Below are 27,521 nucleotides of genomic sequence, written 5' to 3'. Positions count from 1 at the left end.
CTAGGTCAGTGAATAGCATTTTTATTCTCGATCAAAAAACTCGTCAAAAAGTGGGATTCTCTCTGTCCTGGTCCTGACCAGTGCTTGTGGTTTCTTCTCGCTTTTCCTTAACTCATCTGAGTCAGAACTAGAACTGTCCCAGAGAAGCTGTCCCCGAGCCTCTTGTTCACGGAGCCACATTTCCATTTTGCCAATTTTCCGGGGGCGACAGTCATTCCTTGCTTGATGTTCCCCCAAATCTTCATTCTGTGAATTTCCTACAGAAAATTTAAAGTTTATTGAATTTCTCCCCCTAACAATGACTTATTTGTTTATTAAGTGCCTAGATTTTTATGAACACATAATAATTTGCTTGATGTTCTTATAAATATATATATTTGGGAGAGCTTGGGTTAGTTAGTTGAGTGTCCAACTCTTGATTTCAGCTCAGGTCATGATTTCATGGTAATGAGCTTGAGCCCCACATCAGGCTCCGTGCTGGTCATGGAGCTTGCTTGGGATTCTCTTTCTCTCTCTCTTTCTCACCACCCCTTCTTGCCCCTTTCTCTGGCTCATGCGCTCTCTCTCAAAAAACTTTTTTTTAATCTTCTGAAAGTCACAAGAATAATATAATACCTTCCTATATGCCCCAACTCATTGATAACGTTTTGTCACAATATTGCTTTCATTTTATACACATGCATGAACATATGTACACATGTTTTCAGCTGAGCTATTTGAGAATTAGTTGCAATTACATCCCCCAAATACATCACCACAAATCTCACAGCAAGGGCACTTTTCCTACATAGCTGCAATATAACTATTTGGAAATTACTTAGGAAATTTAACATTGATATATTATTGTTTTCTAATATATGGTCTACATTCTAATATTCATGGTTGTCCCAGTAATGGTCTTTATAACTGCTTCTTGTTTGTGTGTTTGTGTTTTATTTTTTTAGATCCAGGATCCAATCTAGGATTATGTATTGCATTTTATTTTCTTGTCTCTTTAATTCAAGACACTTCCCTTTCTGTTTCTTTTCCTTTTTCTCTGTCTCCTCCCTCCTTCTCTCCTCCTCTTCCTCCTCTCTCTCCCTCATTCTCAGTCTTGATCCTCCCCTTCCTCTTCCTCTATCCCCCCTTCATTGTCTTCTTCTTTTCCCCTAACAGTGGCATTTTAAAGAATACAAATCAGATGTTTTGTAGAATGGCCCTAAATTTGGGTTTGTACATTTCCTTGTGATTAAATTAATGTTACACGTTTTTGGCAAGAGTATTGCACAGGTGATGTTGCCTTGTGCTATTTATTGAACATCTACTATGTGCCAGGCACATGATATACACTTTCTGACCTTGACATCCACTCTCACCTCATATTAGAGTCACCTATGGAGTCTTTTAGAAACACAAATGCTTGGGCTGTGCCCCAGACCTATAGAACTAGGGAGCTCAAAGGGTCATGCATTTCATTTCACTTTCTATACTTTTAAGAATATATTTAATTTATTTGGTATAGGATTTTATGTACATATGTACATAGCTTTTTATTTAAGCTCTACCCTTTTAAAGTGCATTTCAGAACAACAGGGGCTTTATTCAAGGAAGGAGGCTTTTAAGTAAACCAAAGCAATGGCCACTTCTGAGCTAGGAAAATCATCCTGGGTCAAAACCCAGAATGTCCCCTCCATCTAGTTGAACCAGCCATAACTTTTGGATTTCATCTTAAGGATAATTGTTTATCAAACCTTATGGCATATTTCATTTAAGCCCTTGATAACTGATGTTACAAACTGTTATATGAGAAAATCAAGCATCTCAGTGTGAGGATTTGTGCTTTGTGAGTCATTAGTTTCCTTTCTGCCTCAGTAAGGGACTACCCTGATCCCCCCTTGAATGTTATTATAATTATTGTTATTGCCTATACATATAGTAGTGACAGAAAACGACAGTTAAATTATGTCTTTGGCCCCAGTCTCTCTCCTGAGCTACAACTGGATGCCTCCATTTTTATGTCTCCTGGCAACATGTCAGACTCACCTTCTCTTTCTCTTCCAAACTCACTTTTTCTCCCAGTTACCCTAATCCAGCAAATGGCCCCAGTTTTCCCCCATTGTCTGCCCAGTTCTTCAAGAGAAACCCAAGAATCCTCCTGGCCTTCTTGCTCTCTCCACACACGCACATCTGATTCACCACCAGGTTCTGCCCCTCGTATCTCCTGAATATCTCACATTCAGCTCCTTTTCTCCTGTTACCCTACTTTCCTGGTCCAAGCACCATCTCTCACTTGCATTTCTGCTATGTCCTTATCACTTGTTTCCCCACATCCGCTTGCATTCTCTTCCCATTCATCCTCCACAGGGTAGACAGAATGATGCTTGAAAATGTAAGCCTGATTGTGTGGCTCCCCTGACCTTTCAATGCCTTCCTGTGGATCCTAAGCTCAAGTTCAAAGTCCCTATTTGACACGACTTGCAAGACCTTGGTGCTCTGGGCCCTGCCTATGCCTCAGAGCCATCACTGATCACTACCTGAATCTCTCTTCCCAGTCAAGAGCTTTTGCGCGTGCTGTAATCACGAACAGTTCTGAGTGTTCCAGCACCTTGGTCCTCACACAGATATGGATTCCTGTCCCCTTTGTCCAGCTACTTCCTGTCTCAGCTGAAATATCAGTTCCTCATGGAAACCTTCTGACTTTCAGGTTGTGAGGTCTCCCGGATGTACTGTCATTGTTTGTTGTCTGTACTATTGCATAGGCGCCAAAGCCAGGAAGCGGGTCTGTGAATAGATGAGTGAACAAGTAAGCCAATCAGAGAATGTTGGGTGGTGAGAAGCACTGGTAACTGGGACCTGGGGATGATTTCATTCATTGGGGCCAGGGGGTGTAATCATCTCTGCTCTGCAAATGAGCCAAGCACTGTTAGAGGCACCATGGAGACTGGGAACAGAGATTTTCTGCTGACTAGAGGCAGGAACTTTGGACCAGGAAGAGAATGTTCGTTAATGGTGGGATCTAATGCAATATTAATAATAGCTCAAGTCCCACACCACTCTTGATGTTATGATAATGCAGGCCTAAAGTAGAGTGTGAGGCCAAATTCACATGTTCAATTTTATCCTTGAAAATCTCTTAAATCATTCATAAATTATTATATACATAGTTCTGTGTACATAGCATTAAAGTTTCAGAACTTCTGAGCTGGATTCTTTTTACTTGTTAGATTTTTATAAATCCCTGCTTGATTCTCCGGCATTGCTGGACTTAACAAAAAAAGAAAAGAAAAATACGATGTTTAAAAACCTAAATGGGTTTTGGTTGAGCAGAGCAGAGGAAAAAGTGTATCCAACTTCAAAATTAATTTGGGAAGAGAGGAAAGCAACAGAGGTCATTGGGGCGAAAAGGGAGTGATTTTTCCACAGTAAGAGGATTATATAAAAAATCAAAAATATTTGATGGTGGGGTATGCAGGTGGCTCAGTCAGTTAAACGTACAACTTTGGCTCAGGTCATGGTCTCATGGTTTGCGAGTTCGAGCCCCGCATCAGGCTCTCTGCTGTCAGCTCAGAGCCCACTTCAGATCCCCTGTCTCCCTCTCTCTCTGTCCCTCTCCTGTTTTCACGCACTCTCTCTCTCAAAAATAAATAAACCTTAAAAAAGTTTGATGGTTATGCATTTTATAATATATATATGTCTTAGCAAAATGCATCACTATTATATCAAATCCATAATTTCACAGCTATTTCATTCACAGGCTAAATTTAAAAAACACACACCGGGTGCCTTGTTGGCTCAGTTGGCTAAGCATCCGACTTCAGTTCAGGTCATGACCTCGTGGTTCATGAGTTCGAGCCCTGCATCGCATTCTGTGCTGACAGCTCAGAGCCTGGAATCTGCTTCGGATTTCGTGTCTCCCACTCTCCCTGCCCCTCCCCTGCTCGCCCTCTGTCTCTCTCTCTCTCAAAAATAAATTAAAAAAGGGGCGCCTGGGTGGCGCAGTCGGTTAAGCGTCCGACTTCAGCCAGGTCACGATCTCGCGGTCCGTGAGTTCGAGCCCCGCGTCAGGCTCTGGGCTGATGGCTCGGAGCCTGGAGCCTGTTTCCGATTCTGTGTCTCCCTCTCTCTCTGCCCCTCCCCCGTTCATGCTCTGTCTCTCTCTGTCCCAAAATAAAATAAAAAACGTTGAAAAAAAAATTAAAAAAAAAAATTAAAAAAAAATAAAACACCCACCCCCAGGATGCTTTAAAGAAAAATACTAAGTAGATAATAGAGCAGATGGCCCGATAAGACCAGAATTGAGAAGGTGACAATAATATATTTAAGGTGATACTTCCCCTTAAGCATACAGTTATTTTCACTGTGAGACATCAGTCCCATCTTTCTTCAGTTGTCTATATTCTCATGCATGTGTTTGGCACTTTACATTGTATATATGCTTTTACACATATTGGATTAATTTTGACATAAACCCTATGTGGTAGACAAGACTTTATTCCTATTTTACAGACGTGAAAACTGAGGGGCAAAGAGGTTAAATAATTTCAGTGGAGCAATAATCTCTCTCTCTATATATACAGAATAAAGCTATATAGCTATATAAATATAGCCAATATTTATTGAGAGGCTACTGGGTACTGCGTTCTAGAAACAAAAAGAAGCCCCTGTTCCCATGGAGTTTGCATTTAGAAACATATTTTGGGGAGCTCAAATAAAGAACTTTGATTTCAAGTTCACTGTTTTTTCTTTATTTTTTTAACAAAAATGTTTATTTATTTTGAGAGAGAGAGCAGGGGAGGGGCAGAGAGAGAAGGAGAGACAGAATCCCAAGCAGGCTCTGTACTGTCAGCAAACAGCCTGACATGGGGCTCGATCTCACAAACCATGAGATCATGACCTGAGCCTAAATCAAGAGTCTGATGTTTAACCGACTGAGTCACCCAGGCAGCCCTCAGGTTCACTGCTTTTTCTACCTACGATACTATATCATGGCTTCTGGAAAAGGCAGGAGCCACATAAACATGGTAAAAGTCATAAAATTGTGCACTCAGAAAGCAGTGTTCCCTTTGTGTAAGTTATGAACAAGTGGGCCATCATATAAGTTATAAGTAATTTTTGTATAATAAGTTATATGTAATTATTATATAATTACAGTATATGTAATTCATTATGTAAATATATAATGTATTTAAAGTATGTAAATGTAAAATATATGTAAAATTTTATTTTTTTTAAGTTTATTTAGAGAGAGAGAGAGAGAAAGCACAAGGGTCAGGGCAGAAAGAGAGGAGAGAGAAAGAATCTCAAGCAGCCTTCAGCACTGTCAGCACAGAGCCTGACGCGGGGCTCGAACTCACAAACTGTGAGATCATGACCTGAGCCAAAACCAAGAGTTGGATGCTTAACCGACAGAGCCACTGAAGTACCCCTGCAAATTTTTATTTTAAACAGGCAGCAGAAAACAAAGACAGAACTTTATCCTATAAGAGACCTAAAACTCTCATCCCACCTTCCCAAAGAGGGAACATGAATGGGCAAATACAGCATTAAATGAGAGGAGATGGGTACAGCAGGATCTTAATTACCTGAACTGGACTAGCATTCAGAAAGCTCCTGTAAATCTATGATCTTGACTTTGCTTCCCTTTTAAGAGAAAGCAAATGAAGTGCTTTCAGAAGACAGAGAAAGCAACGATGCTCCCTGGGAATAAGTAAAAAGGAATCACAGCTCAAGCATGTGCCTAGTATGGTGGTGAAATCTGTAGGCTTTGCAGACGGGCAGCCTGCTCTTGAAAGATAAGGTTGAAAAGTGACACTTTTATATTTGTAGGCTTTGCCAAAGTTGTCCTGGACAGAGCTCCAAGTCCCTGGAGTCCCCATGAAGATATATGAGGGGCTGGGGGTGGGTGGAGTGAACTTTCTGGAGGGAGAAAGACCTGGCCTGGAATCCTGGCTTTGTCTAATGAGGGTGAATAGTATCTCCTTCTATACAGGCTGCGTGAGGCTTGAGAGCGATAATGCATGTTGCAGGTCGAGGACAGTGTCTGGTTCATGGTAAGCACTCAACAAACCTTAATTAGAACAAAGTGAATCTGCTTTAAAAAGCAGCAGAAGGGGCCTCTGGGTGGCTCAGTCGGTTGGGCGGCCGACTTCGGCTCAGGTCATGATCTCGCAGTCCATGGGTTCGAGCCCCGCGTCGGGCTCTGTGCTGACAGCTCGGAGCCTGGAGTCTGCTTCAGATTCTGTGTCTCCCTCTCTCTCTGCCCCTCCCCCACTGGTGCTCTGTCTCTCTCTGTCTCAAAAATAAATAAACGTTAAAAAAAATTTAAAAAAAAAAGCAGAATGCAGAGAACCCCTCTTCTCCACAGTCCTTCCTGGACCCCTCCAGATCTGGGACATCTTCCAAAGATTTTACCAATGTTGGTTTTTCTTGGCTTGCCCTCAAGCCATGACTCTAAGTATCTAACTTTAGCTGAGACACTTTTTTGGATTGTTTGGTCAATGTTTTTTAAATTGTCGCAGTTGTTTATGTGCCTACATAGCATATTTCATTCTGGCACTGGGAGTATAGGTTAAATAGATTCCCCAAGTAGATTTTCAATTATTTAGCCTTTTCTTATTTGATGAACTTATTGATTAAGCATCCTATTCCTTTGAGCAGGAGCAGTGTCTCTTTCAGCTGGCCACTTTGCATCCGAAAAGCTCAGGACCTCCAGAGACATGGCCAGCATTTCTGTAGATCCCTCAGTGGTCAGTCTTGCTATGTGGAAAATATTATATATTCAAAGGGTGGGTTTGCCCTGGGGGACTATGGACAGGCAAACTTAACGGGATTCTAATTGGTGGGACAACACAGCACAGAGACTACGAACACGGTTATCTTTTGGAAATCACTGAGCGGTCTGGCCTGGCTGGAAGCAAAGTTGGGCACAAGAATGGCAGCAGAGAAAGCCAGAAAGGTAGGCAGCAAGTAGATCTTGAAGGCTTAGAGTGCCAGGGTGAAGGGTTAAGTCTTTGTCCTCAGGCTGATGGATTTTTTTTTCTTTGTCTTCAGGCTGATGGATTTTCACTGAGGATTTTTTTTTTTTTTTTAAGCAAGAGAATGATATGGTCAGATGTGCATTTGATAAGATTACTTTGCTATTAGTGTGGCGCTTCTAAAATTTTATTGTGCATGAGAATCACCTTGGAATCTTGATAAAATGCACATCCTGATTCAGTAGGTCCAGAGTGGGGCCTGGGGCTCTGCATTTCTAATAAACTCCCGGGTGATGCAGATGTTGCTGGTCTGTGGCTAATACTTGGATTACCAAGTAAAGCAGCAGATCTTAAACCTTAGGAGTATCAGAATCACCTAGGGTGGGGTTAAAAACCCAGACTGCTGGCCTCCGCCCCTACATTTTCTGATTCGGTCACTCTGGCTGGGGCCCAACAACTCCCCAGGTGATGCCGGTGCTGGTTGCCTGAGGACCATACAGAGAAGCATCAGGGTAGCGGGGTGAATGGAAGAAGGGGAAGACTTGGGGGAGGAACACAGTCAGGAGGCTGATATGACACATGACCTAAGGGTGGCGTTGGGAATGTGAGAGAGGTAAGAGTTCGGTGCCAGGTGACATCGACAGGACTTTGTGACTGACCAGCTGCTGGGAGTGGGAGCTGAAGGGCTGGAAAGACCCCAGGTCTCTGGCTCGAGTGGCCCAGAGTGTGGAGAGAGGTCTCACCCACTGAGACAGCAGATGCCCCCGGAGCAAGCCTGGGGTGAGCAGTGATGGTGGCTTCAGTTTTAGACATTCTGAATGAGCCTGGGAGGGCTGCAGGGGGAAGAGTGGGGTGGGGGAGGGTGTCTGCATATGGCCACATGGTCCATTCTCTTTAATCACAAGATGAGGCTCTTTTGCCTTTTCCTTCCCAAGGTTGGAGCAAGGATTGCAAGGATGCCTGTAAAGCACAGTTAGCCTCTAAAAAGAGACATCTTACTGCAGTGCTGAAGCTTCTGTCTTTTCCTCCCAGCCATCCAAAATCACGTGATCGTGTGATCACTACATTCTAGGAAGCACATATCAGCAGAAACCCGAGGCTACTTGCTATATATACCCACCCCCTCCCTGGAAGTTTATTTGATGAAGCTTTAAAAACACTGGAAAAAAGACTATACTTTCAAGGATCATTTCTATAGTTCGTAAAAACACTGGAAATATTTTATTTTGCTAAAAAAAAAATAATTCATGACTCACCTGGACTTCTGTTCAAGGTTTCATCTGGCAAAAAGGTTGGAAGGCCCCTGTCATCATTTCTTGGGATGCTTTGAAGGATTTTCTTGGCTTTATGGTCCCTTGGTTTTTGCTTATTAATCCTTGCCTCCCTGTGAAGACTTTTTTTCAACTCTGCTTGGGCCTGAAAATGATCCACTGTAATCGATTAGTGTTCTCCCCCTGAGCTACTGTCACCAGAACAGGTCAACAGATCAGTCACTTTGCAAGTTGAGTGCTTAACTGTGGTCCCCTAACCAGAACACACTTTTTTTTTTCCTATTAGATGGTATGGAAACTTTCTCTTTGCACAGGACAGACTTGTTAGGAAAGGGGAGAATATACGCCCACAGTCTCAAAAAGCTATGGTTTGATTTAAGAGGAGCTTTGTAAAAACATTTGTTGGCAGGCAAGTGATGTATTTAGAATTGCAGAAGACAGTGACTTTAGGCTTAAACACTCGAGTAAGGAATTTGGAATATGACACTTACAGGAGACATTACTGTAAAAGGGTGTGTTCTAAGAGATCATTCTGGTAAGATAATTCTATGGTGTGAATTATGGAGGGATGCCTAGGTATCAAAGACCAACTCACCCCCCCTCTATTTTACTAAATCAAGAAAAATGATCTAACCTCATTTTCCTGCTGGAGCCAGAACATCATAGGAGCAATTTATGAAAAAAAAAAATATAGGAAAGGAAGAAAAAACAGACTTGGGGCACAGATATGTCCCTGTGACTGAAAACAAAGAAAAGACTCAACAGTCGGTAGCAGAAGGGATCTTGCTGATTCTTCCCAGCTCCAGTAGTGGAAGCTTCGGTGCCAATGACCAAATTTAAAATGCTAAGTAAAGACTGGGGATGAATGCTAAACTACATTCATGTGCGAGGGCAGTGATTATGTGGAGTAAATGTGCTAAATATGGCACTCTTCTTCTCTCTCCTCATACTTACCTCTTGTCTGTTCCGGTTCATTTCCAACATTCTCATCTTATGTAAATATTGTCTTTTCCCGGGAATGTATCCTGGAGTTGGCATTGTCTTTTCCAGTTCCTGCTGTGAAAGATGCCACACTCATTACAACTGGGCAATTTGTTACGGACTCTGCAATCCACAACTTGCAATTCTTTTTGGAACAGAGCGAGATCTTAATCAGTCATCAGTTATAATCCATAGAGATCTCTTATTATGTCAAAGGTGGATCATTGTAGTTCTCCACTGAGTCCTTTCCGGGTAGCCCTCAGTGACTAAAGCTTTGCTCTGTGTCTAATACAGTTTTTAAGCTTCCTGTAGAGTTTTGCAAATCTGAAATGGAAATATCTTTCCACATCTCATTTATTCCTATCTCCCCAGAAATGTGTTCTGGTTTGATAAAACTGGCCTCTTTCTTCAAAATGCCTCTTCTGCCGTTGACTAATTGTCTGGACATGAAATTAGCGGGGAGCCACCAAATGGCTAAGTGGAACGCATTTCCATAGACTGTACCCTCATATACCAACGTAAGCCCTGGAATATTAGGAAGTTGATCATTTGTGACTTTGGTGATCTCCCGTGGTGCATCGTAAACCCCAGTGGGACAGTGCAGTTACTGAGGGCAACCAGGGGTGAATACACCCTTCTTCATTCCTTGCTGTGGCCAGGAAAGGGAGCCAGGTGTGCTCCGTGATATCTTTTACGCTGCCCTGTGGACAGTGACTATGTTGGCTGTTGTGAGCCTCACGAGGGAACCATCTCTACAGAGCTGTCAGCAGCACAAACATGACCTTGAGGGTCTAAATGCACCTGGGCATCTTTGACTACATCAGCTAGCTGTGCAGCAGTACCTTGCTGGCTTGACAATGAATCAGGAGTGGAAAGGGTTGAAAATCTCACAGTTTTCATGTCTACATGAGGGGAGTTGTCTCAGCAGAAAGTAACAAACTTATAGAAGGAAAAGCTCTTTAGAAGACATTTTCCAAGGATTCATTTTTTGGTGAGGTTGTGGTAAATAAGTCAGGGACACCTTGTAGATAGGATTTCCGCCAAAAGACTGAGAATGAAGGGAAAGCTTTAACTTGAGGGGACGAATGAAAGGAGAGTCATACTAGATTTTTCATAAATGTGAACACTTCTAGAATTAGCAGTGTCCAAGAAAAATTCCTCTCTCTTATCTACATCTTCCTGTTTTCACCAGGAAGTGGAGAAGGGCCCAGAGTTTACCTCACAGACAAGAGTCTTTGCCAGTTGGAGGCAGGCCTGGGAGAGAATGGATAGCTTTGGAAGTCTTGACTCTGAATGACTTAATAGTTTGATTTGTCTTTGAGGTCTTCTTGCAGGGAGTAAATGAAAGGACAGGCCACCCCTGCCCCTCCCCCCCCCTCCCCCCCGGTTACTCACCCCCTCCAGTTAGCGTTGCGTTTACCTTTGCTCTGTGAGTTGTTCTGGCTTCTTGCTGGCTCAGGAGCCTTTCAGAAGTAATTACTTGTGGCAGGTCAATGGGTTCAAGCTTCTAGAAGTCCAACATTTAGAGTATTCAGCATTCCTCATGCCATGAGATGATGAAACATAAAAGCCAGACATTAAACTATCTTACCACTTTGCAAAAGCAGCACTTATTCCTGAGAGCACCCAGGGAAGGCGATTTCAACAGGATTACAGTTGTATCTGTGCAAGAGTTTTCAACTCATCTAGGTTCTTTATTCTCTTTCACCGATGCCAGTGACTTATTGATCTGAATATTTGTCAGGGAGTTAAAAGACTAAGAATCCTTTTCTGTGTGCATCGAGGGAGCAAGTCCAAAGTTATCAAACAACAAGGGTCTTAGAGTATTAACGATGAAAGAGGCACCAGGAATTTCTTTTATTCATTCCTTAACTGCCCAGCTGAACTCTTTCAGTCCTTAGGGAAGTAACCTATTTTTAAGATCTCCAGAGAATCTCCCTCAGCCTCCTCAGTAATAATCACTGGTGCTCCTGAGGCACATTTACATGAAAGTGCAATGGGCTTACAAATCTTGGACACTTTTTTTTCTTTTTCCTTAGCAGGGGATTGTCTTTATGGGGAAGATCACATTGGAGTTTCAAGGGATCACTAAGACTGGGAAGCAACTGATGAACCAACGGATCTGCCTTCAACCCTATTTGCCTCGATGACTTAATGCTCTGGAAGTTGGAACGTTGGGAAATGACTGAGCAGGCCTAGGAGACAAAAGGTGGGTCTCTCCACGCTGACATGCAGGCAGGGACCTGGAAGGCTGTAGAATTTATGTGTTTACTCAGTGAGTGCGTACCAGGCATGGGGGTGCAATGGTCAACAAAAGCAATATGGTCACAAATTGTGTGAGCTCACACAATTGGGAGCTCACAATCTATGGGGGGAACAAACACATTTTGCTTGTGTGATAATTACAAACTGCGATCTGTACTTTGTAGAAAAGGTCTACAGGGCAGAACCATGAAAATATGTAACCAGAGGACTCCACTTTGGAAACGGAAGTTGTTATGAGTTGAATTGTGCCCTCTACCCCAGTTTGTATGTTGAGGTCTTAACCCCCAATATGTCAGAATGTGATGTTATTTGGAAATAGGGTCCTTGCAGATATAATTAGTTAAGATGAGGTCACAGGAGCAGGGTGACCCTTAATCCAATATGTCTGGTGTCCTCATTACAAAAGGGAAATTTGGTTGCACACCCACATGCACACAGGGAGAACACCTGTAAAGGTAGAGATGGGGATGATACTCCTACAAGCCAAGGAGTGACAAAGATTGCCAGGAAACCACCGGAAGTTAAGAGAGAGGCATGGAACAGATTCTTCCTCTCAGCTCCCAGAAGGAACCAACCCTTAAAACACCTTGATCTTGGACTTCTAGCATCCAGAATTGTGAGATAATACATTTCTATTATTTAAAGCCCCACAGTTTGTTGTACTTTGTTACAGCAGCCCTAGAAAATTAATACAAGGGGGAGAGGAGTAAGGAGGCTGTCCAAGAAAGTTTCCTGAAGATGAATTTTTCAGCAGAAGTTGGACACTTAGGAAATTTTAGGGAACTAAGGTGTTCCAGATGGGGAGAACAACATAAACAATAACCCTGAGGTAAGAGAGTGTATGATCTGTTGAGGAAATTGCAAGAAGTCAGTTGACTGCTGTTCAGAGTCAGGGGAGAATGGCTCAAATGAGGCTGGAGAGGTAGGCAGGGGCCAAGTTTTGTAGGTCCTGATAGGGCATTCTATCTAAAGATGTTGGTGGTCATCGTCGTCTTCTTCTTCCTCCTCCTCCTCCTCCTCCTCCTCCTCCTCCTCCTCTTCTTCTTCTTCTTCTTCTTCTTCTTCTTCTTCTTGTATTTATAAATGATGTAGATTTTTATCCATTCGGTTGGTATACTATAAACTTAACTACTTAAATAGCTTTCTTTTTTTTTAATATGAAATTTATTGTCAAATTGGTTTCCATATAACACACAGTGCTTATCCCAACAGGTGCCCTCCTCAATGCCCATCACCCACTTTCCCCTCCCTCCTACCCCCCATCAACCCTCAGTTTATTCTCAGTTTTTAAGAGTCTCTTATGGTTTGCTTCCCTCTCTGTAACTTTTTTTTCCCCTTCCCTTCCCCCATGGTCTTCTGTTAAGTTTCTCAGGATCCACATAAGAGTGAAAACATATGGTATCTGTCTTTCTCTGCCTGACTTATTTCACTTAGCATAACACTCTCCAGTTCCATCCACGTTGCTACAAAAGGCCACATTTTATTCTTTCTCATTGTCAAATAGTATTCTATTGTATATCTAAACCACAACTTCTTTATCCATTCATCTGTTGATGGACATTGAGGCTCTTTCCATAATTTGGCTATTGTTGAAAGTGCTGCTATAAACATTGGTGTACAAGTCCTCCTATGCATCAGCACTCCTATATCCCTTGGGTAAATTCCTAGCAGTGCTATTGCTGGGCCATAGGGTAGATCTATTTTTAATTTTTTGAGGAACCTCCACACTGTTTTCCAGAGTAGCTGCACCAGTTTGCATTCCCACCAACAATGCAAGAGGGTTCCCGTTTCTCCACATCCCCTCCAGCATCTATAGTCTCCTGACTTGTTCATTTTAGCCACTCTGACTGGTGTGAGGTGATATCTGAGTGTGGTTTTGATTTGTATTTCCCTGATGAGGAGTGATATTGAGCATCTTTTCATGTGCCTGTTGGCCATCTGGATGTCTTCTTTAGAGAAGTGTCTATTCATGTCTTCTTCCCATTTCTTCACTGGATTATTTGTTTTTCGGGTATGGAGTTTGCTGAGTTCTTTATAGATTTTGGATACTAGCCCTTTGTCCCATATGCCATTTGCAAATATCTTTCCCCATTCCGTCGGTTGCCTTTTAGTTTTGTCGATTGTTTCCTTTACAGTGCAGAAGCTCTTTATCTTCATGACGTCCCAATAGTTCATTTTTGCTTTTAATTCCCTTGCCTTTGGAGATGTGTCAAGTAAGATGTTGGTTTTCTTAAGAGCAGTGGGCAGTCATTGACATGTATGAAGCAAAGTAGTGGTGTGATTACATTTGCTTTTTAAAAAATGATTACTCTAGCTACACTGTGAAAACTAGAGAAGAGAAGTCACAGATGTGGGGACAGCATTGAAGAGGACCACAGAGATGGGTTGGGGGTTCATGGAGGGAAATTGATGGGCTCCACAAATATTAAAAACTGACCAAACAAGATTTGTTCTAGTTGGTGAGGGAGAGCGAAGGGTCCAAATGGCATCCAAAGGGATGGATAGTGTTATCATTCACTGAGATTGGAATCCTAGGGGAAGGCCAGGTGTGAATGGCATATAACAGGAGGATACAAATTCAGTTTGAGGCGTACCAGTGTACGTGTTGAGTAGATAATGAGATATACAGGCATGGAACTCAGAGGAGACATCTGTTCTGGAGATGCATGTTCAGGAATCATCCCTGGGTAGAGAATAACTGAAGCCATAGTCATGGAGGAGGGTAAGAGTGAGAAGAGCAGAGCCAAGGGCTCAAGACTTGAGGAGCTCTAATACTAACAAGCTGGTAGATGGGGATGAGGTGGCCAAGGACACGGAGAAGAGATGGCTCAAGAGGAAGACGCCACACTGAGGCAAACAGTGTGAGCACTACTCCCACCTTAGTCCAACAATGCAGGCAAATGATAATTTATTTTGAAGTTATTTTTCCTTTTAGTCTGATTTGTTGCATTATTAAGAGGTAGACCTGGAAGCCAGCTTGGCTTTCAAGGTGATCAGAGTGAAAAAAGAGAAGGGGGAGACAGGGAAATGGATGCTGAGCAGCCAGCACTCGTGGGGAGCATGACCTGTACCTCCAGCTACTTCCCTGCAGAACAACTTCCTGCTCTGGGCCTGGACCTGAGCTGTTCTAGGGAAAACATCCTGCATTCCTTTCTGCTGGAGCAACCCAAAGCTCACCAGGCAAGGAAGAAGACAAGGGAAAGGATTTGGAGATGGGGAGGAGAGACAAAGGGAAAGAACTCATCTTTAGGTTAGACATGTGCCAGGCAATTTGCATTTGTGGTAGGAAGTGGCTCTCTGTTCCACTCTCACCTTAGGTGAGAAAGTAGATTTTTTAACATAGCAACTGCACAAGAATGTAATGAGAGGTGATGAGTACTAGTAAGACAGAGGTTTGTCTGGCCCTCTTCTCTGCAGAACATAAAGATGATGGGCAAATGGGACCTGCTGGTGTAAGAAGTAACAGCTGATCAGATCAGAACGTGGGGGGAACAGAGATCAAGGGGAGATATCCAGGTACCTGTGGGAAGAAGAATCAGCAAGGGCTGAAGGGGGATTTGGGGCATGAAGGGGAGAGAACAAGGAAGTGTTTGTTCCACTCCCTGGACTTGGTTCAGGTTCCGGTTCTTCCTGGTGATGAAGCCCATGTGCCTTTACAGCTGCCCCTGTGTCTATCACACCCAGGGTCACACCATGTCAGCTCGTTCGATCCTCCTGTGAACACTGTGGGTAATTATGATGATTACCCATTATAGAGAGGTTAATAACTTGTCCAACGTTGCCTAGTAAGAAAGTGGCAACTCTAGAATTCAAACTCAGGTCTGTCTAGTTCCAAATCCCCAGCTCCCTCCTCTTCTATGTGCTCCTAAACCTGGTTGATCATCAGAATCTCCTGGAATTAAAAAAAAAAAAAAATCCTGGACTGTTCACTGGGGATTGTGATTTAACAGGTCTGGGAATGAATATATATATTATATATATAAATAATAAACTTTAATTTTTAGGGTTCATAGCAAAACTGAGTGGAAAGTACAGAGAATTCCCATATACTCCCTATCCCCATATATGTACAACCTCCTCCATTATCAACATCCCTTACCATCTGTTATGACTAATGAGCCTACATTCACATGTCATTATCATTAAAAGTCCATAGTTTAACTTGGGGGTTCACTCTGGTGTTGTACATTTTATGGGTTTGCACAAATGTATAATGGCATGTGTATCTACCAACGTAGTATCTTACAGAATAGTTTCACTGCCCTAAAAATCCCCGTTTTGCCCATTCATGCCTCCCTCCCTCTCCCTATCCCCTGGCAACCACTGATCTTTTTATAGCCTCTGTTGTTTTGCCTTTTCTGAAATGTCAATATCATTGGACTCAAACAGTATGCAGGCTTTTCAGATTGGCTTTTTCACTTAGCAACACACATTCAAGTTTTGTCCATGTATTTTCATAGCTTGAGAGCTGATTTCTTTTTAGTGCTGAATAATATTCCATTATATGAATGTGCCGTGGTTTTTTCACTCATTCATCTACTGAAGGACATCTTGGTTATATCCAAATTTTGGAAATTATGAATAAAGTTACCATAAACCTCCACGTGCAGGCTTTTGTGTGGATATAAATTTTCAGTTCATTTGGGTAAATACCAAAGCTCATGATTGCTAGACTATATGGAAAGAGTATGTTTAGTTTTATAAGAAAGCACCAAACTGACTTCCAAAGTGGCTCTACCATTTTGCGTTCCACCAGCAGTGTGTGAGAGTTCCTGCTGCTCCACATCCTTGCCAACTTTTGGTGTCATCAGTGGTTTGGATTTTGGTGATTCTAATATGTGTATGGTGATATCTCATGCTTGTTTTAATTTGTATTTTCTTGATGACACATGATGTTGAACATATTTTCATATGCTCACTTGTCTTCTTATTCTCTTGACACTGTCTTTTGTAGAGCAGAAAGTTTTTTTTTTTTTTTAATGTTTATTTATTTTTGAGAGAGAACAAGTTGGGGAGGATCCCAGAGACGGGGACAGAGGATCCAAAGTGGGTTCCATGCTGACAGCAGTGAGCCCAATGTGGGGCTTGAACTCACAAACTGAGAGATCATGACCTGAGCTGAAGTCAGATGCTCAACAAACTGAGCCACCCAGGTATCCCAGAGCAGGTTTTAATTTCAATGAAGTCCAGCTTCTCAACTGTTTCTTTGGAATGTATCTCCAAGGGATTCTGATGATTTTCCAGGTTGGGGTCTAGTGGCTTCCATACTGCCTCAAGTGAATAAAGGGGCTACATCAGAGTAGACCACAAAGGATTTGTGTGTGGAGAATTATTGAAAATGTGAGTCTGAAGAAACCAGCCATTTAAATATTTTCACCTATTTAAAATAACTTATCCATAAATACTTAGGGCCAGGTTTTTATTTGGAAGTGTTAATTTATATTCTTCTATTTTCAGACTCATTTTATTTAAACCCATAATTCTGATAAGGGTTAAATAGTAGGTGTCTTTAAGAACCCTCTCTAGGCAATTGCTTTCTTCCTGGCCTTTGGAAAGAAACTAAGAATCACTCTATTCCTCCACAAAGGGCACTAGATGGCAGCAATGAACATTACAAGTAGGATCCCTCCGTTAAGTATTTGCACTTGGCCTGAGAAGCTATGCAGAAAATATTGTTGGAAAATTGGCTTCTCTAAAGAAACCAGTCAAATTGCCCTAGAATTCTGGGGTTCATATCAATGTTCCTTTTCCCTGATTAGGAAACAAGATGCCTCACTTCATCATCTGAGAGAATACAAGGGAAGGACTTATTGGAGAATTGGAAGGGTAGAATGACACTTTTTTTTTAAGTCTTATGGTATAAAAAAAATGTGTTATCTATCTAAAGGTTTCTGGGTTATTTGGCTTCTCAAATTAAACAAATGGTCAGGAAAATCAAGTTAAATGTCAGCTGAAAGATTCAGAAATGGAGATTAAAAATCAAGCAGAAGTCACTGAGCTTGGTGATGCACTGACCTGAGATGGTTGCTTCTGTGTCCTAACAGGAAGATAAAGATGGGCAGGAGCTCAAAGAAATTGCAAAATTTGTTTGGCACAATGACTCAAGAATGTATGCCCTTTAAGGTTCTGGGAAGAAGGTAAAGGTGTCCAGAACAGTCTTGGAGTAAGAGATTATAAGCCCAAGGAAGAGTTTCTGGTCAAGGCATTGCAATGAATCCACATTTCAATAACTTTCTTTGTCCCAAACATCTAGCAATGAAAACTAAAACATAAAACCAAAAACAAAAAAAAAATGTGGTTGGCCCTTAATACGAGATATATATCTCCATGGGCCAGAAAAAAAAATACATACTTAGAGGAAGCTGATCCATATGGCATTCAGGCCTCCTGATGGCTGTGAGTTATTTCTACAAATTAAAGGGGACCTAAAAATGCTCCATGTAAGATGGTAAACTAGAGCAAAGATCACAGCTTGAAATCAGAGGCTGAGTTATTCTCTACTTTTCTATCTAGTTTAAGAGAGCTGCATCAAAATGTAAGTTGGAAGATTAGTTTTACAAGCGTTACCAAAATGTTGAATACGAAGAATATTATCTTCATATTCGTAAAAAGGATGAAATCTTGCCATTTGCTACAACATGGATGGACCTAGAGAGTATAATGTTAAGTGAAATAAGTTAGACTGAGAAAGACAAATACCATATGATTTCACTCAGATGTGGAGTCTAAAAAACAAAACAAATGTACCAACAAAAAGCAGAAATAGACTCATAAGTACAGAGAACAAACTGGTGGTTGCCAGAGGGAAAAGGGGGAGGGAATGGGCGAAATGGGTGAAGGGAAGTGGGAGATACAGGCTCCCAGTTATGGAACGAATAAGTCACAGGAATGAAAGGCACAGCATAGGGAACATCGTCAATAGTGTTATAATAACATTGTATAGTTATACAGATGGGAGCTACACTTGGGGCGAACACAGCCTAAGTATAGAGATAGGGAATCACCATGAAACTCACGTTACATTGTGCGTCAACTATACTCAGATAGAAAAAGTGTGTTAGAAGTTGAAGATGAAGAAGCTAAGACTTTATAACAATAAATTTGAAAGCTTCAATGGATAAATTAATGATACTCTGGAAAAATATAAATTAGCAAAACTGAATCAGGAAGAAATAAGATCATTGAAACAACTAAGAAATTTAGTTAGTTGGAAAATTTCTCATTCCCCCAAAAGTCCAGGTGGCTAAAGGTGGTTTCACAGGCCTGTTTCATCAAACTTTTAAGATAATAACCTTGTTACATAAAATATTATAGACAACTGAAGAAAGAAAAAGATAATCAGTGAATTTTACAAAACTACTACAACCCTGGAAGCAAAACTAATAAAAGACAGTATAGGAAATTATAGGACAATTTTTCTTATGAAAATAGACATGAAAAGCCTAAGCATAGACAATCCTGTCATGTATTTGTATATGTATCTTTTGGCCAAGTAGGATTTATGCCAGGAATATATGCATGGTTCAACATCATAACGTTTGTTAGTGTACTACATTGTATCAGCTGGTTTAAAAAGGAAATTCATATGATTATTTTAATAGATGAAGGGGGGAATATCAATAAAATTTCACACCGAGCCCGAAGAAAAACTCTTACCACACTAGGAATAAAGGGAATGTCAACAATTTAATAAGTGGCGTTGTGCCAGATAGCTCCCACTTGGTTCTCTAGGTCCACTTGCCACATTTCTCTCCCCTGTTCTCTGCCTGTGAGTAACCAGTTTCTTCTGCCTTCAGGCTTCCCACTGGGTTTAGCCACTGAGACATCCTGGCAGGAGATCCAAGAGAAGAGAGAACAGTGTATTTCTCCCCCTGGCTTCCTTCCTGCAAGGGTGTGTTGGGCTGGTTGTGTCCTCCTGTTTCTCTCAAAGCACCTTCCTCTACCTGAGTGTCTCCTTCCAGGTTCTAGAAGAGTCTCACTCTCTGAGTCCCTTTGCTCAGAGATGGTTATCCCTCAGCTGCCACTAGTGGTTATTGCAATATCCTTTGTGGTCCCCTTGATCCAAACCCCATAAACAGTTACTTATAAAGAAAATTTCCTTGTATTATTCTAATTTGAGTATGGCATCTGATTCCTTTTGGGACTCTGACCAGCATCTATCAAAATCCTATTGCAAATGTACTTAGTTTTCAAGTCATATGTATTAATGTCATAGATAAGAGAAGGATTCCCATTATCACTGCTGGTATTCAACATTGGAGGAAAACTCTAGCCAAAGCAAAAGTCAAGAAAACAAAAGAAGGAATAAGAATTGGGAGGAAAGAGAAAAAACTATTCTTAATTATTGAAGATGTCATCTACATAGCAAATCTAAAAGAATCTATAGATAATTAGAATTCATTTCAATAAAGTTGTGGAACACAAAATTCAATCTGCAAAATTCAAAAGCTTTCTTATTCACAAGTAATAATCATTTAGAAAATTAAATGGAGAGGGGCGCCTGGGTGGCTTAGTCAGTTGGGCATCTGACTCTTGATTTCAGTTCAGGTCATGATCTCAGGTCATGAGATTGAGCCCTGTGTTGGGCTCCATGTGAGCATGTAGCTGGCTTGAGATTCTCTTTTTCCCTCTCTCTCAGTCCCTCCCCCATCTCTAAAAAAGAAAAGAAGAAAAGAAAAGAAGAAAGGAAAAGAAAAGAAAAAAGAAAATGGGGTGGGGGGAAGACCTTATTCATAATAGGAGGGTAAAACCCCCATAGTGTATTTTGATGGTCAGCATGGACTTGCCTCGGCTACAGCCTCCAGTTATTCAAACACTAATCTAGGTGTTGCTGTGAAATTATTTTTGAGATGTGATTAAGGTCAATAATCACTTGACTTTAAGTACGGAAGATTATTTTAGATAATCTGGGTGGGCCTGATTCAGACAGTTGAAATGTCTTAAAAGTAAAGCTGAGGCTCCCCTGAAGAAGAGAAAATTCTACTTGTGGACAGCAGCTTCAGCTCATGTCCTGCATTTGCAGCCTGACCTCCCTAATGGCCTGCCCTGTGGATTTTGAACTTGCCTTGCCAGCCTCCATAATCATATAAGGCAATATAAGCCAATTACCTGCATATATATATATATATATATATATATATATATATATATACATATACATACATACATATATCACAAAGAAACATATAATAGAAAATGGGCAAAGAGAAAAGACAAGGAAAGGGAATAAATTGGTGGCAAATCATATAATACTGGTAACAAACAATGAAACCGTCTGGGTCAGAACCAGCTTCCTTGTCTCTTCCCGGCAGTCTTAATACTCATCTTTTCCCCTTTGCACTCATTCATTCAACATTTATTCAACTCGTATTTATTGAGCATCTATTATGTTCCAGGTACTGTTCTAGACACTTAGATATATTAGTGAAGACAACAGACAAAAATCCCTGCCTCTCTGAAAGACTATATTCTAGCACTGTCAGGGAGGTGATGAAGAAAATACACAATGAACATTAGAGAAGTAAATTTCTTGGTGTGTTAGATGGTACTCTGGGGAAAAGAAAAGATCACGGCGGATCAGGGGACCCAGGATCGCCAGGGTAAAGATTGCAACTGTCAAGAGGTTATCGTGATAAGCCTCTAGGAAGGTAAGATTTAAGCAAATCTTGAGAGTTGAGGGAGGGAGTCATCTGAGGAAATCATATTACCTGGGGCCCTGGGGGTGGGGGCATTTGACCATCTCCACCTTAGGTTGGACTAGAGATGGTTGGAGGAGAAAGTGAATCAGGCCAGGAGGGACAGTGGTGATCAACTTCCAACACAAGATGAACACGTTGGATTCAGAGTTCCCTGGCAGACGCTCCCAGAACTTAGCAGCTCCAAGTTGGAGAACTTTAGTTCATGACCTGCTCTTTACTTGAGGAGTAGATGTCTAGGAAGTGGAGAGTGCCAAATGTGCAACTAAAATTATTTAGGATGCAATTAGATTTGGTTTAATAATTAAAAATACTTTTAGAATTTTCTTTGGCAGACATTAGGCTATTAATTAGCATGTCATGGGAACCCAGCATTTATTATTCTCTCAAAAACCCATTTGTGGTGGAAAATGTGCTGAGCCTCATTTGTGAAGATAATTATAGTTGATATCTTTGGGAATGTCTGCCAAGTTCCCAGTGATTTCCCTCTTCTCTGGGAGCTGCTTCCAGAATTTATGGTGGTGGTGGGGGGCTTCTCTGCCTACATTTCTACTGCATAAGCATATCCTCTGGTGATAGCTTATTGGAACAGAACTAGAATCATGAGCAAAGCTGAACCAATAAGATATTTTTCTCCTAGGAATTTCAAATTGGAGCCTAAAGAGCCAGGTGAATCTGTCTATTTGACTGGAACTATAAAAATACAAATTCAGGAATTGAAGTTTGTCCATATTTCACCAAGTGATCTTGAGGAGCAAAGAAAGTTGATCTGCAGGAAGAATAAAGAATGCATGAAGGAAAGCTCAGGGGAGACACAGAGAGAGTTGTGCCATTCAGGTTCCAAGGCAAAGCTGTTCCCTGAAGCCCAAGTGCCTCCCAGTTCTTGGGTTCAACAAACACTCCTATATCTTCATAATTCATCATGTTGTCAACTAGTCAATTAGACTTACAATACAGGATGCTGCTGGTCTTCAATAGCAGGGAGAAGGCATTTTGATTTTTGTTCCTACCAGGGATAATGGGTCACATTGTCATTCATTCATCTATTCATTTACCATTCATTCATTCATTCATTCATTCATAAGCTTTTTGGGAGTACATATTAAGTGTTAGAGACTGAAGATATAAGACTGAGCATGTCTTTGCACTAAAATAATTCATTTTTCTTGATTTTTCATTTTTAAGGGGGTTGGTTAGGATGTGGGGATACCCTCTTTTGTTCTGAAACACCAAAGTTCTCCTTTTTGCGCTTGACTGACTTGAGAATCAAAGCCTAACTTTAGCTGATTTAGGGTTGATAGATCTAAAAAGTACTTTGTGAACTACAAATGGCTACATATACTTTTCACTGGTTATGGTAATATCTTCTACTTGAGTTATTCAGCTCACTGGCTCCATAGGAACATTATATTAAGCACACCTCTTTGAAAAGTTACATTTGATTTAGGAATAAAAGGTAAAGTTTTTAAGTTGTCCAGTTTAGTTAAAGATATGCCCAAAAGTTTTAAAATTATATATCAATTTGATATAATTATATTTTATTTATCTTTTAAAAAGTTTTGAGGTTTCTAATATTTTACGAAAAGATGCTCTTTTGGTGAACAAAAGGTATAATCATTTCAAATGATTGTGAGCTTCTGGAGAAGACAGGTAAATAAAAACCAATTGAAACAGAAATAATCCCCAGCACATGAGCTTAAATACCCCTGGGATTTGTCCAGATGTCTGGGTGAATTGTGTATCAGGTGGGATTTGGTTCCAATTCCTTTTTTTCCAAATGTCAGTGATAGATCCTGCTCACAGGAGAGCCCAAACCCTTCTCTTAGCTGATGCTCATTTTCAGGTACCCACTCAGATCTCTTTCCTCATCTAGGATGAGAGTCCTTAGAATTTATATTTCTCTAGAGAGAATTCATTAAATATTAAGGTGAATGCATTTAAATCTCTTGCTTTGCTGCCTTGGAATCCAATGTCCTCAATTTCAGCAACCAGTTAACATTTACAATGATAAAAGATTAGGGATAGAAGGTCTGTAGAGATCAACTATGCTGCTGGTTAACAGCATGGGCTTTGAAGACCTGTTTGATGTCTGAGCTCCACTGTCCTTGGACAAGTTACTTAATTCTCTAAACCACACCTACAAAGCAAAGGTACTAGTTCCTTTCTCATAGAAAGGGTGTGAAGATTAAATGATGGACATTGATCGAGTTGCCCAGAGTGTATCTGACTTGAAGTAGGTGGTAATTAGAATAGTACTAGCTGTTATTATTGTTACTGTTGTTTGTTATAACTCATCAAATGCAAAATGCAAAGGTCTTTTGAATCCCATCATGCCTGTGCCTTTGATACTGTATTTCCTTCTTTTGGTGGTGGTCTTAAAAGTGAAATCATTACAAAAGGAAATCCTAAAGAAATATGGTCTTTGCAATTGATGACATTCTCTTTAACAACATTCTCATTAGCTTAGTCATTTTCAATATCCCTTCTTTATGTTATAGTTAAAAAGGGATGTTACCATTAAATCCAAGAAATTCCTTATGAGGTCTTTTAAATTCATCTTACTTGAAGTCTTCGGGGTGGATGCCTTTTAATAATACTTGTTTCTCCGTGTTCCAGTGGGATATCAAAATACATGGCCCTGGGCACTTGAAAGATTAGGAAAGAAATTAAAAAAAACATTTAAAAATTTACTATTAAATTGGGCTAATCATTAGACTTTGTTAATACATTTTGGCACCTTTTTAGTTATATATGTCCAACCTACATGTTGAATGTGGAGGTGAAACACATAAATCAAAGGTCATACATGGATGCAAGTGATAAAATATTAGCCCATATCCAGGATTTAATTTCTGCTTTCCTCATTTCTTCCCTGGATTGATATTTAGAGGAAAATCTGAAAAATCGACAATGTGTTGACTACAAATATCGTTCAAACATAGAATTTGGTCTGGAAAATAGAAACTTTTTCACTTGTTTTCATTTCATGAAATCTCTACAAAATAAATTTGGGAAATTAGAAAAAATATATCCTTAAGAAATGAAAATAAATTCTCCTTTCAGATGAAAGAGATGAATTGTGGATGGATAGATAGATGGATGGATAGGTATTAGATAGAGGGGTAATAAAAAAATGGACCATGAGTGTATAATAGGAGTATGCAACGTTTAGTATTGTATGTTCCCAATTAAATAGTCTCTCCAACTAGGGAAAGAAATTCCCACAAGTTTCCCTATAATACAATATGTAAATAGTCTTTCCTGATGACACAAAACAGGCTACAGAGTTAAGCCTTGCTAGAAACAGAGAGAGCTAGGACTCAAGAGGTCCATTATGGGTTTTATTTTTTAGCTTAATTATCCTGGGGTATTAGGACTGCTACCATGCCCAATGCTGCATGAATGAAGTTTTGTCTTTTCCTCTTAGAAATCTGGAAGCATTCTAATTTCTAGATTGTTGTGTGGACTATCCTACAATTTCACTTTGCATTCTAAACAGAAAAATCCTTGCATAATTATGAGTTTCTATCCTTACAACATTTGAATGACCATGTTAAAAACTTCTCCACGTCCTTATTCTCTTTCAAGAGATTCCAGCATATGGAACAAGACAGAAACAACAGTAATGACAAGAAATAGCATTTTTGATTAAAAGATGTATTTCTGGCAACAGTTTTTTTTCAGCAGCCTGACTTCTCCTTATTTTTATACTATGATTTCAGTGATAACACCTCATTATTTAATTCAATTCATCCCAAATGGCATAGGCTATGTCAGGCAGTTATTTTACCCTTGGTTTATAGGTGAAGGAAATTGATGCAGTAATTTGCTCAAATTCATACAAGTTGGTATTTAGTGGAGCTGGGGTTAGACTATGGATCTTTTGAAATTGGCAATCAGGATGCTTACCATCCCTTTGTTATTTATTTTTAATGTGATTTTGTCATTTCAAAAATAAGAATATTTTTCAGGTGGGACTCTAATGCATTAGACTTAGTTTTCACTATTCAGTTACCAGAATCTTAAAACTCTGGGTAGAAGTTTTGGATAAAACTTCTTTTTGGATAAAAAAGAATTGTTTTGGATAAAAAAGAATTATTTATCCTTTTTGGATAAAAAGGAATTGTTCAATGAAACTAGAGGAAAATTCCCACTCCCATGCTTAGGAAGTTGGAGAACATAAAAATAGGCCATATGCAACCAGTCAAGAGTTGTCAGTTCTACAGAAAATAGCCGTGACAATCAGTCCAGATGAGATGTACCAGATATGGAACAAGAATATCAGGCTTTCTGGCCAAGGTGACCAATAATGGGAACTTATTTGTGTTATCGATCCAGAATATAAATAAAGAAAAAAATTACACAGATATACACATATGTACACATTATATATTTATATTTCTCTTCCCAAGTGAGAATCTCTGTTTAATTATCATTGTGATTTTCATAAAAATGTTAGGTGTCTTCTAAAATATCCCAGGATAATTTATAGCCACTTCAGGCTCAGAGCTTCCAATCATAATGGGAAAAATTCTCTTAGTTCTGCAAATGACGGAACTTAGTGCATATTCTGCGTGAAGAATGTGGGCTTGGGGAGGGGATGACTCATCCTCTCATCTGTATTGCAATAAATCAATTCTGTTTGGGGTGGTTTCCAACTTCACATTAGAATGAATTCACTCCGAAAGGGTTGCTTTCAAAACAACAAAGCCTGATGCACTAAATGGGGCTGGAGAGAATGATTTGAATTTAGAATCTAACTGAAACATATGATTGTCATAATTTATCACATCTTATCTATATAATTTTAATCATCTGGCAAAGCTAGGTATAAACATCGAAAGCACTATAAACTAAGCTGAAACAGAATGATTTTTTCCCTTCCAGTGCAGAATGGTAAGAAGCCCTCTGTGCAGTTTACATACCCGTTCTAATGTACCCAGAATACTTACAATTGAGAAACACTCAGCCTCGAGTTGAAAGATGTTCCCTTACATTTCAGCAATTTAGAAACTTTCTGATATTGTTATAGAAACAGACAGCCAGGCACATCTGTCAATAGCTCTCCTTGGCCCAAATACACAGATTTCATGATGGGTCTTACGTTTACCTGCAGAGTATCTTCCATACCAGGTCTCTCGTAGAGGCGGCAGCTGACCTTCCAGAGCTTTGTTCTGGTCCTGCAGTCCTGTGAACAAATACGAACTCTTTTCTTCCAGATTCTGACTGAATGCAAAGTCCACGGGGCTGGAAGAGGGGAGTTCTTCCTCTTTGTTTTGCAAAGGTGCTACTTTGGTCACTCTAGGGTGAGGCTTAGAGTGGCTCAGGCCCATTTCACGGTAAAGATACTCAAAGAACAACCACGAGGGAAGTGGTGTGGGGCCTTTAACTTGGCTTGTTTTAATTAAGGTACTTCAGAATTTTACCCCAGCTGCGCAAAGCACTTCATGACATATTTCTAAGCTTTATTTCACCCCACAGTAACCCCTCTGGCCACTTCCTGGGAGCCTGGTTTCCACGGAGATGTCCCTTCAACTCCCACTCTGCCATTTCAGACCCAAAGAATCCAGTTAAACATTGACTTGGGTATGCTACTTTCTGAAAGACTCAGTAGTAGAAACGAAACCACTGTTGATCATTACACAAATCTCTAACATCAGGAAGCCATTCACAGGGGTGGAGAGGTTTAAAGAAGTCTTAAACTTTACCCTTTCATTGCACATACCTTTCAATACCGTCGTTAAGAGTTACCAACTGAGAATAGCTAAATCATCTTCAGAAACGAGGGGATGCATGCTAAGCATTATTTGGTAACCTTTAGTTTTAACTGAAGAATTTGTTTTCCAAATAGGAAAGGTAACAGTTGAGTGGCTAAAATAATTTTATTTTTCTTTCAATGACTTGAACTGCCTTTGATTAATTGCCTTTGATTAATATATTACAGGAGGGCAGGTAGACAGTAGAATTTCTTTCCTGGGGACAAGGGGACAAACTTTTTCTTCTTCTTTTTTTGAAGTATATATAGTTGAGATACAATTTTATATTAGTTTCAGGTGGACAACACAGTGATTTCACAATTCTGTACATTACACTATGCTCATCATGATAAGAGTAGTTACCATCTGTCACTATACAAGGTTATTACAATATTATTGACTATACACACTATGCTGTACTTTTCATCTCCGTGACTTACTTTTTTTTATTTTTTTATACAATTTATTGTCAAATTGGTTTCCATACAACACCCAGTGCTCATCCGAACAGATGCCCTCCTCAATGCCCATCATCCACTTTCCCCTCTCCCCCACCCCCCTTCAACCCTCAGTTTGTTCTCAATATTTAAGAGTCTCTTA

General features: G+C 40.3%; 1 protein-coding gene across 2 annotated transcripts; it reads right to left on the bottom strand.

Moving 5' to 3' along the window:
• CCDC198 (coiled-coil domain containing 198) lies at positions 1 to 26,634 on the bottom strand. Of its 2 annotated transcripts, none has more exons than XM_049612704.1 (6): positions 26,276 to 26,634; positions 23,728 to 23,810; positions 10,626 to 10,712; positions 9,179 to 9,280; positions 8,210 to 8,369; positions 1 to 257 (listed from the first exon to the last, which is right to left on the bottom strand). In XM_049612704.1, exons 1-6 carry the CDS (start codon positions 26,496 to 26,498, stop codon positions 22 to 24), a joined length of 891 nt encoding a protein of 296 aa, XP_049468661.1. In that variant the 5' UTR covers positions 26,499 to 26,634; the 3' UTR covers positions 1 to 21. The 2 variants fall into 2 exon arrangements, with proteins under 2 accessions (XP_049468661.1, XP_049468662.1); XM_049612705.1 differs by having other exon boundaries at positions 9,179 to 9,277.
• Positions 26,635 to 27,521: the final 887 nt, after the last annotated feature.

Source organism: Panthera uncia (genome assembly GCF_023721935.1).
Source record: "Panthera uncia isolate 11264 chromosome B3 unlocalized genomic scaffold, Puncia_PCG_1.0 HiC_scaffold_1, whole genome shotgun sequence".
Lineage (NCBI taxonomy): Eukaryota > Metazoa > Chordata > Mammalia > Carnivora > Felidae > Panthera > Panthera uncia.
This window is presented reverse-complemented; position numbering and strand designations above follow the sequence as displayed.